Source organism: Theobroma umbraticum, unplaced genomic scaffold (assembly GCF_002168275.2).
Source record: "Theobroma umbraticum cultivar Fairchild unplaced genomic scaffold, ASM216827v3 scaffold_67.0, whole genome shotgun sequence".
NCBI lineage: Eukaryota > Viridiplantae > Streptophyta > Magnoliopsida > Malvales > Malvaceae > Theobroma > Theobroma umbraticum.
This window is the reverse complement of record NW_018397262.1, coordinates 6,875,237-6,886,079: the sequence shown is the minus strand read 5'-3', so window position 1 is coordinate 6,886,079 and position 10,843 is coordinate 6,875,237. Positions and strand designations below refer to the sequence as shown.

General features: G+C 37.3%; 2 protein-coding genes across 3 annotated transcripts; both read right to left on the bottom strand.

Annotated features, from left to right (window-relative positions):
• Positions 1-215: 215 nt before the first annotated feature.
• LOC110419743 (HSP20-like chaperones superfamily protein) lies at positions 216-2,308 on the bottom strand. Of its 2 annotated transcripts, none has more exons than XM_021432837.2 (2): positions 1,974-2,308; positions 216-1,639 (listed from the first exon to the last, which is right to left on the bottom strand). In XM_021432837.2, exons 1-2 carry the CDS (start codon positions 2,278-2,280, stop codon positions 1,359-1,361), a joined length of 588 nt encoding a protein of 195 aa, XP_021288512.1. In that variant the 5' UTR covers positions 2,281-2,308; the 3' UTR covers positions 216-1,358. The 2 variants fall into 2 exon arrangements, with proteins under 2 accessions (XP_021288512.1, XP_021288513.1); XM_021432838.2 differs by having other exon boundaries at positions 216-1,636.
• A 1,404-nt stretch (positions 2,309-3,712) lies between these two features.
• FH5 (formin homology5) lies at positions 3,713-10,525 on the bottom strand. Its single transcript, XM_021432142.2, is given in 8 exon segments — positions 3,713-4,171; positions 4,299-4,935; positions 4,938-5,180; positions 5,388-5,623; positions 6,922-7,124; positions 7,208-7,952; positions 8,027-8,726; positions 9,700-10,525. Coding segments are annotated over 7 exon segments (2,919 nt in total). The 5' UTR covers positions 9,874-10,525; the 3' UTR covers positions 3,713-4,171; positions 4,299-4,317.
• Positions 10,526-10,843: the final 318 nt, after the last annotated feature.

Here is a 10,843-nt window from a genome sequence, read left to right as displayed (position 1 = left end):
AGAAATCATTGAGTTAAAGACCATTTTCATGATTATTTTGTTTGTACTTTCAGGCAAAATACTGCAGCTCAAAGAAACAGAAGAAAAGAGAAGAAAATCATGTGATTTCCCTGTTGCCATTCTTCTTTGTAAGCCACAATGATATGATCTTCAAAAGGAAAAAAAAAACATATATCCTCATGGCTTGCTCTCTTTATATGGAAGCAACGATTACTTAACAATCAAGAGAAAAAAAATAAAGATGGGGGCTAAGAAAATCTCTACAAAGTGTCATAATCAAAGATACCCATGTTTAGTTTCCCTCTCTCTCACCCTCTCTAGAGGTCTAGGGGTGGAATTATGCTAAAAAATAAGGACTGAACACCAAGATAGACTGAAAGATGCACCTTGAACATGAACAAAGTGTTATCTTTATGATAAAAATTACTGGACAGCTAGTTATGGCAAGAATTTTGACTGCAGATTGAAAGAGTAGCTCCCACTGTTCATACTAGATTCTTCTGTCTGGTGCTTCAATTGATTGTTTTTTGGTAATATTAAAGAAGGTGCAATCAATTCTGCTAACGAACTAAGTAGAACCAATTCTTTTAACTACCTACCCTTATTTCTCTCTTCGCCCATTTATGACAGTAATCCTCCTTATTGTCCTTTTCATTCATCGACTTCAGTGCTTCAAGACAAGGCACACAAACAACTACTCGACCAAGTGCTGGTTAGCACTGCTACTTTTTTGGTTTCAATTAGCTCTTTAAATGATAATGTTTGGTTTAAAAAATGCAGTGATATAAAGGAAATTTTGTTTTCAATTGGTTATAAATTGCATGCTGAGGTCTGGCCTGGTTCACATCCTGTTTTGGAAAGGTCCCAATAACATTGCTGCATATTTCATTCTTGGCCTAGTTCTGACTTAATTCTTAGAATTTCTGTGAATTATTAAAATAGCATCCTTTTAGGTGGTTGGTGATGCTCATGAAGTAGTCCTCAATGGTTTCAGACAGCTTATCTGCAGCCCTTGTGGGCTGTTTCCTCTCATATTGAGCTCTAGTCTTACCTATAAATGAACAGGAGGCCAAGGGTTTAAAACTTATGTCTTGGAGAATTGAATGATACCAATTCTTAATTGTTGGTTTGTTGTTTGATTAAGAATTTTTTACTTTAAAAGTATCTGATCCTTCTTCTCTGCAACTCATTTCAGATAAGCAGTGGGGCCTATATCTGCTATCTGATAATCTGATACCAAATGTTTATATGACTCTACACACAATCATACATGGTCTATGTCTTGCACTCACATAGTAGAAGTTTTCATTATGTCAAGATTATCGTGTTCTTAGCAGTTTGTGTCATTTGTTTCACATTCATTCTGAATTTTTGCCAACTGCATCTTCAGGAGTATCACTGTGCAAAGGATTTCTGGGAATTCTAATCTCTAGAACCACGTCGTTGCTCAGGTATGCCTCTATTCTTCTCCAATATGCATCTTCTGGCAGCTCAAGCCTCCTTACATATCCATATTCCCACCAATTGCAGCTTCTCCAATCCTTTTCCTTGGATTCTCTTTGCTGCTTTAGTTGTCCACTAATTTCCAGAATTTTCCCATTGTCGACATGGATTTGAACATTAGTTTTCCCTACTCCTGCTTTAATCATCAAGCCATCATGGATCAGTCTTGACAAAATAAACAACCACTTTTTAATTTACTTCTTCTTTAAACCTATGGAGTCTTGGCCTTATTCCCAACTCTTTCACAGGATTCCCCATGGCTAACATCACCTTATTTTTCCCATTTTCAGGAACCAGATACCAAAAATGTTTCAAAACAAGGTTCCTTGTTTTTCAAGGCACAGAAAGAGCAGCAATCTATGGAATAATGCCTCCACTCCTAATGTTCTTTTTCTTTCTATCTTAATTAATGATCATTAAGTTTACATTCTAACATCAGAATGCTTAAAGCGGTGCTTGAAAAAATTTACCTGGTAGTTCTGCTTTAAGTACGTAAGCCTGGTCTGTCTGAAACCAATCAACTATGCTCTTGCCAGCGTTCCTTAGATTAGATAACAGGCTATCTGATTCAAAATCCCAGAGAGGAAAGGCATCGGACGGATCAAAGTATTTTCCAAACAACAGGGGACTAAATAATGATCCTTCTCCAAATACCTTATGCACTGTTGGACTTCCCTGGGAGAGAAACCTCTTGAACACGTCTTCGGCTAATGAAATGCACCATTTCTGGGGAGTTTGATCTTCTGTTTGAACTTCAAGTTTAATGCAACTACTCATTACAAAACAACCAAAAAAAATGTTATGATTTCAGAATTTTCTGGGAGGCAGTTTTATTGGGTTGGCATCTTATAGTGTGAGAGGAGTCCTTTAGAGAAAGGAGTGGACAAATTCCCAGGGAATATTATGAAGAGTGTAAAGCAAAAAGGAATCATTCTCTTCTGGACATTGCTAACTGGTGAAAAAGGAAATGTGACTAGTAGACTAGGCATGAATCGATGCCTTTTCGTGACCCCCAGAAAAAAATCAATACAAAAAGATGTGGCAAAATGATTATCCTTTTGCTGAGAATCTTAAGTAGGTTTTCTGGCAGGATTGTAGAACCATCTATTCTTGATGTAGAGTAAATGTTAATACTCTACACTTGATTTCAACAACTTTGCATAATTTTCAAAAAAGTTCCAATGTTGTTCTTAAGAAAATTTATAAGACACCATAATCAAATGATAACCTTTGATAATACTAATACAACAGCTACCAACTACCAGATCTGATCAGAAGAGTACAGACAGTAAACCTTAATCAAGCTATTCTTTTTCTGTTACTCTGACACTAATTTGAGCAAAATTTTATGGTAGAACATTAGCCCTTATTCTTTTCTTGGTTGAAAAGCTCAAAATTATCATTATGTAATCAACAAATGATGTTATTCCTCAAGTTCATGGTACAGAAACAGTAATCATAATCAGACAGGGTGAATAAATTGTTAGACTTGGAGTCCAAGCAAAGAGTCCTTAGAGGTTCAGATAGTTGTGTCCCAAGCTTCATTGTTAATGTATTTATATGAGACTAGAGTTCACTGCCGTTACATAGATTTGGCCCCATTCCAGTTTCCATCAATTTGATATCCTTGAATGGACAGGTTGAAAGCACTATGATATGATGCAAAGGCTGTGTGAAAGGAATATTTTCATTTTCATTGGTTGTCAGCTGTCTAGTTCCATTCCACCCGAAACCCTCTTTATGTTAAGGTTTTCTCATCTTTTTTTTTTAGTGGCAATAAATATTTTGACGGTAATGCTTCTGATTTTGGCATCTGTTGCTTTTACATAAAGAACTGGTATCTTCTTCAAAGATGTTTGAATTTTTAGCTGTGGAAATGCTGGAGCCACTTTGGGTATTGGAATATAGCCACATCAATCTTTCCTTACCCACAAGATAAATGCTATTTTGTTTATTGATTGTGCTGATCTTGTACTCTCAATCTTAGAATAATTTGAGACCCAAAGATGTGATTCCTTCACTGAACAGAAACGTACGATGATCTGAGGCTCTAGTCTGCAGCCATCCCAGGCAAAATGCAGCTATAAGAAACCTTTTAAGTACTTTGAGGTACGACAGTCTCAAAGCTGATGTCTCCTCATTAGCTGCTGCTGAGCCAATCAGATTTTTGGGTTTTTTAAGCAAAGGTATTCCGGAAATGAATGGCATATTATCATGTCAGGAAGGAAAGAGTGGTGGCATTCGCCTGACTCAATTACATATATAAAAATTTCTTCCATCCAAAATTTATAGACAGTAAAGCAGTTTCTAATTTCAACACTACCCTGATAAATATTCTAATTTTCAAATCAAAATTATCAACAGAATTTATAAACAAAGAATTATAAATTAGAAAAAAAAAATGAAGGCATCTTTATATCAATCTATTAATGCACAAGTTGAGCAGATGAGGGGAATTCAACAAGAACCGTGAAGCCAATACCAAAGGAAGGTCAACTGCACATTGTGATGTTAGCTCCATAGAAATGTAGCATTGAAGAGCTAAATACCATTCACTTCCCCTTTTCCCTTTCTGCTGGTAATTTAGATGTATTCCTTTCATCAAACGTTTGCAGCACCGATGCTTCAGCAGACTCCCATGTTGATCAACTGCCATCATAACATCCATCTGAAGAAAAACAGAACTCAGATCTCAGCAGCAGCACAATCTATGACACGTAAATGTCTAAGTACTAAATTTCAGTATATAAGGTGGCAAGGGAAAAGATTGCATGACAAGGATAAGAACATGATACCTTCATCAAATGAGCACTATTAACTCTCGTCATCTGAACTAGAACTAGAATCGCCCATCCTTCTCTCAGCAATTGCAGGAAAAAGCTTCTGACGAGGATCAGAAGAAGGTGGTTCAAAACGAGACTCAGAGGAAGATGATGCATTGGACACCGGTTTTGTCTGTGCTTTTGCTGGCTTCCTTGGGGCATCTCTAACCTCTTTGCACACCTTATCTAAAATTATCAAAAAATCCCGTACAATGGCAAACAAGCGTAAGCCCTCATCCTTCTGTGCATTTCCATGAAAATAATCGCCAGTGCTCTTCACCAAAGCCATTATTCTCTTTTCTTCCTCGAGCAACGACATGACATCAACCTCAGCATTCTGCACAAAGCTCTTTAATGTTTCATGAAAACCACTTTCTTCCTCTGTACTCTTCATCTCTGAGTTCAAGAAATCCCGTGTTTTTAGGATTGCATGGCCAAGTTTGGCAACAGTTCCTGTTAAGTTTTCAGCATCAAGAACTGCTGCTTTCTTGACATTTTCAAGTTCACCACTCAGTCGTGAAACCACCTGAAGACCAAGGCTGCGGTAGTGCTCTTCTGTATCAGGTGAAACATCCTCAAGAAGATCATCAGATTTGATGCTGTTAAAACTTTTGCTCTCCTTGCAACACGGGCAGCTCTTAAACCTTCAGTGCGTATTATTTCTTGGACAACAAAGTGCAATAGTGTGGTCTTGCCATCTACTCCTTTAACATCTGATAACTTCAAAAGTGTGTCAAGTTTGAAAGCTTGAGCACCACCACGGAATGTCCCATCATTCATTCGATTTCCGGTTTTAAGAACAGCTTCTAAAAGCTTGAGGAATAGGCGACTACTTCTGAGTTCCTTGCAAGCAACCTGTCAAAATAGGAAAGAGACTGAATTTGATTGTATAAAACATCCCACAACAGTACGTGTTTTTCCATGGCATAGACATCCTCAAAACTACATTTTGTTGACTACCTAAAATATGTCCAACCATTGCTCATGCATGACATGCCTCATATGAATTATTGGACCAAAATATAATGCGCAAGTGATGCAATTTAAAATCTAATGACCCACCTCTAATGTTTCAAAGGACTCTCTAGTGACAATAACCTCCTCATTAAGAGAGCACATAAAAAGCAGCGCTTCCATTCGTTTAAAAGTAAATGGGACGTCAACCAAGACTTTCAGGAACCGCTCAGCAGGACCAAGTTGAGAAAGTTCACCATTGAACAGTCTAAGTTTGAGTTCTTCATCAGCTGTTGGTGCCATCTTCAATAAAGTTTGAAGGAGTTCGACAGGGAGCTCATTTCCTGATTTCAAAAGAACAAGTTAGAATATCATGATTGAAAACTAAACACATTAGTATTACCTTTTGTTTAGGACCAAAAAAGGGAACATATTAGTACTACAATAATTCAACAATCGAAAGCACACTAGAAGCACAACAGACTAACAGCATAGACCCCATCCAACACATGATTGATCAATAAAATAAAGTTGCTTGAAGCTCTTTCAGTTATGAAATGTTCACTTGCAAGATAATTCAGCAAATATTTTCATATCCAAAAATAGATGTCTGTACATTAATACTAGATCCGTCCATAAATCTTCATAAGTCCAGGGCAATGGTGCACCCATGGATTCTGGAGAAAGGCCTGCAGAGCACTGTCCACATCTTGATATTACAATAGGTAGAGGGAAACACCCCAAAGCCCCCATCCCCACCCCCAGAAAATAAACAAATAAACAAAAACATACTTGTACTCACAGAATGAGAGTTAGGAGCACTACCCTTTTCGGAAGCCGTGAGCTCAAATTACAGGTTTTTAAACAAATATTTTTGGTTCAAGGGAAGATGTCCTATTTAGTTATGTGGGTGTTAATAATCGCACACTTCCTACAAGTTTCAGGCGCCAAGGTTATCTTAATAATTTTCCATATTACTAGAATGAACCTGTGTATTTCCTCTAACCCTCAAGACTGTTTGATTATGATGCATGAGCAGATAGTGTGGTTAATTGGGTTTAAGTGTAATATTCCAGCCTATGTTCAAAAAAATATGTTAATTCCAAGCATAGAAAAGCTCAGTCAGTATGATACGGTAAAGGAGGAAAAACCCTGCAGGCTATTCTATTGCATATGCTTAGCTTCAACTAAATGTTCATGTTCGACATTGTTCAGGCATTAGCATAAGTTCAGACATGGTAGATATATAAAACATGCCAACTAAGATTCTTTTCCAAGATGAGATACAATGTATTAAAAGCCAAAAGGAATCAGCCAACAGGGAAAGGTAGCAAATTATATAGAAAATTTTCCAATTCCATGGACAGTAGTGCCACTTTCAAGGATCAATAATTGGTATAAGTAAATGCCCTGACTAAATTCTTGTTAAATTATCAACAATTATCCCCCAGTTGTTGAAAACACACATTATGACTACTGGAGAAAATGCTTGTAACCCTAATTGCTAAGCATGCTTCACTCTTAGCCATTACCATAGGCATGTATACCAGACAAACATCTATGTGGAGCACTAGCTTAGAAACCTACACCTAGGTTGCTCAGAAGCACATTTTTTAATGGATAAAAAGATGGAGAAAATTACCTTCACGAAGTGCATCACAAACTTCTTCAGTGGTCACATTCAATGCCCGCAAAAGGATTGCTAAATTTTGTGCTTTCTTGGGATCAAGGATTTGAATATACTGAGCCACGGGATCCTGTGTAGAGGGCTCTTTCTTTTTATCATTTTTATTCTTGTCAACAGATGCATACCCAAACAGAGTTTCTATCATCTCCTCATTGAACCTGCAAAGGTAGTGTCAAGTATCTCATACTTATCCATTGGCTTCAAGAGTAAAAAGAAAAACAAGAAAAGAATTGTCACGTACTGGAATGATCCGGATTTAATCTGATTCCAGACCATTGAATGATCAGGGTTAGCTGCAACTTTATCCCAGAAAAATGGCTTCAGTTTGGCTTTAGGAGCGTTGGCATCATCCCCTGAGCCAGATCCCTCACCAGAGATAGCATTAAATGTTCGTTGTAGTCCACTTGGTGGTCGAGGCATCTTGGAACCTAAGGGCATTGGTGGAGGTGGCCTAGGAGGAGCAAGACCACTATTTGGAGGAGGGGGGCGAGGACCAGGTTTGGTGCCAGGAGGTACAGGTGGTGGTGGAGGTCCAGGAGGCCGGGCACCTACATTGGCAGAAGCAGGTTTCATAAAGGGAGGTGGAGCAGGAGGTGGTGGAGGATTGGCCCTACTTGGGACAGGAGGTGGTGGATGAGGACCGGCCCTAATTGGGGCAGGAGGTTCAGGAGGAAGAGGATCTGCTCTGCCAGGAGGAGGCTTCAAAGGAGGCATTCCAGGTGGGACAGTACCCACCCTTCCTGGAGGCAGTGGTAGCAGCGAATTAGTATTGCCTGATGCATCAGAAGATTCAGCTGAGGCTTTGGCAGCACCAGCAACAGCTCCAGATGATGACTTTCCATCCAGGGAGATTTGTAGAGCATCAAATTCAGTGTAAACATTGCCATTAGTTGAAGCTTTTTTATGTAAGCTTGATTCATTACCAAATGATTGGTGACCAAGCTTTTGTTCTTTAATAGATCCAAAAGCATATGCATGAGAAGAACCTGAAAAAAAAAAGTTTTGATAAAAAATTTGTAAAATTATTCTAGACAACAACAATGTGTGGGAAAGTATATACCACCAGAGTATTCACTTAAGCTTAAACTGAGAAGAGGCCTCTCATCATTTTGTTTAGCTCCAGAACCTCTACGACAGCATAAAACAAAGAACAACGCTGCAACAACAAATGTTACTACTGCAGTCACAACACAAGCAACAATAATCGTTTTACTGTTATCAGTCCCTTTCTCTTCTGAATGTCTATTGGCTGGACTTAAATTGTCCAGAAGATCATTTTCTGCAGGTGCAGCTTGGTGAGAAGGTGTAGGAAGTGGAGAGGGTGAAGATGCTGGACTTTGCAATGGATCTGGACTGAAATCAGGAGAAGGGGCAGGGGCTGGGGATGGGGATGGGGATGGGCCTAAGTTTGAGGAAGGGGCTACTGCAATGCCCTGAGTAGCCAAAATCCTTCTAGGAACATCAGGCATGCGGAACAATGACTCATAATATCTGGTGTACCAAGTCGTAAAGCCACTATCTCCTCCAGATATTTGTAATAGAAGATTATTCTTTCTTATGCAGTCAGAAATAGCTTGCTTTATCTGGGGATGGAGAACATTATTCAATTTCTGAGTGTTTTCTTCTGCTAATGAGTGACCTTTTCTATCAATATCATTGATTGTACTGGGTGTTTCCTCCAAGAGGTGCAACTCAGGATCTTCAAAAGCGTCCTTCAAATCATTCAACTCTTGTCTGCAACTTGTCCCTAACAACTCAGCCTGCATGGTAACAATTTAATAATTTCAAACAACATTGACGCAAAGGGCAAGAGAACTTAGTTCCCACTTCCCAAACCTACAGAAACCAAAAGCATCTTAATGCCCTATCCTATTGACAGTACCAGAAAATCATTGTTTTTTTTTTATAAAAAAAAGAAAGCTACCAGAAAATCATTGTTAATCTCAAGAACAACTTTTAACCATTTGAATAATGATTGTCACTACCTAAATTACATTTTCACTAATCTATGTTGTCAATATCTAATGTTACTGTCATCACCAAATGGTGTAATAAGCTTTAAAATATTATCAGACAACATGTTTCAAGACAATTTGCAGTGCACCTTAATTTCAGTGTACAATACATGGACTTTGAAAGTCATACACCTAATGCCTCTTCTAGTTCTCAAAAGTTTAGTATGCACTATCCATCATACACGCAGCCTACTGATATAGTCAAAATCTCTCTAATTTCAGCAGATATTTCAATGCACTAGTGCATAACACTCCCACATATTTCCACCTCTAATGTTGCTTTTCTTTTTCCTCACTTCCAACCAACTTATAAACATATGCCTTAATAGACAAACAATACAGACATTACTAAAACTATTTTAATACCTCTAAATGATCATTGAAAGATCATTAGATATTACAAAGTTCAAATGCTTGAGTTGATAAACTAAAGTATGGTTCCAACATATTCCCAAGGTTTCATAAAACATCCTCTCAACCATTTCTACCGCATCAATAAAAGGCTAAAGCATGCTTTCAGCAAATATGAACTATTTGCTACTAAAGAAAGCAAAAATTGCTTTCAGACCACAAACAATATTGTTCAAGCAAATCAATTGCAGTCGATGGACATTAAATTAAAGAAAACCGATCATTGAAGGAAATTGTTCTTATACAAAGGAGTGTACAAGCAAACGAACAGAAATTAGGAGCAAACAAGCAAAGTAATCTCCTTTACCAGATTTTCATCAATCTCCCCAGTTGCTGGATCTAATAATTGGTTAAGAAATGCTTCTTCTCCAAACCTCCTGTAATCTAAGCTGACAGCCAATGGTACACAAAGCAGAATTACCAAAAACCACAAAAATTTTGTTCTTATGACACCCATTTGTCCTTGTATCATCAGCATCATCACGAGCACAAAAAGGAATCCTTTTCATTTCATCAATAAGCAAAACCCCCCACCACCAACACAACCCAAAACCCTACCAACTTCTATCATCAACGTTCAACCTTTATATCATATGGCAGCAACCCAATTCAATTTTCCCTCGAAAGAAACCCTTAAATCCTCAAAAACTTAATGAAAGAGTGAAACTTGGAATCAGAACTCAAAAAACCAAGCAAAACCCAGAATTTATCTTCCCTTTGAAAGGCAAAAGATGGGATCAAAATCAAATTTTAAAACAAAAAGCAGAAATGAAATGATTACACAGAGCTGAAATAGGAGCTCATAGAAAAAATAAAAAAATTTCAAATCTTTCCTTTTAAACTTTACCAACCTCTTCGCATGAGTAATTGAAAGATCCTAAAATGTGAACACATAAAAGGGCAAAGGTGGTCCCTTTATTATGACCAGATCCAATGAAAAGCAACTCATTGAAGGCAAATTAAAAAAAATATAGCTGTTAAATGCATGTAAAAATGTTGACCAAGAAAATGTTGGCCTTTATAGAACAAGGGTTCTTCTTACAACGAGCTGACAAAATAGAATGTTTCCAATGTTTTCTTTCTCCTTTTTTTTTTTTTTTGGTTTTGGGATTTTGATTTAATTTTTTAAATTTTGGTTTAGGGTTTGAAATGGAAATTTACTGAAGAAGAAGGGAAATTTGCAATTTAAAAATGAGGTTTTTAGGGGTAATTAATGGGAGTGATTAAGGTTCTGTTATGACAGGTTAATATTGCCTGGCCAAAACCCTTTTCAATAATTAATGATAATTATTGCTTTTGGGAATTTTGAATGGATAAAGATAAGTCATTGTTATTCTAATTAAATATGAAATATCTCAAATTATTCAATTTTTTTTCAAAAAAAAACCCTTTTATTATCTATTTCCAATACTTTTTTTCTTTAAATATTAATTACATGGAAATTCAATTGT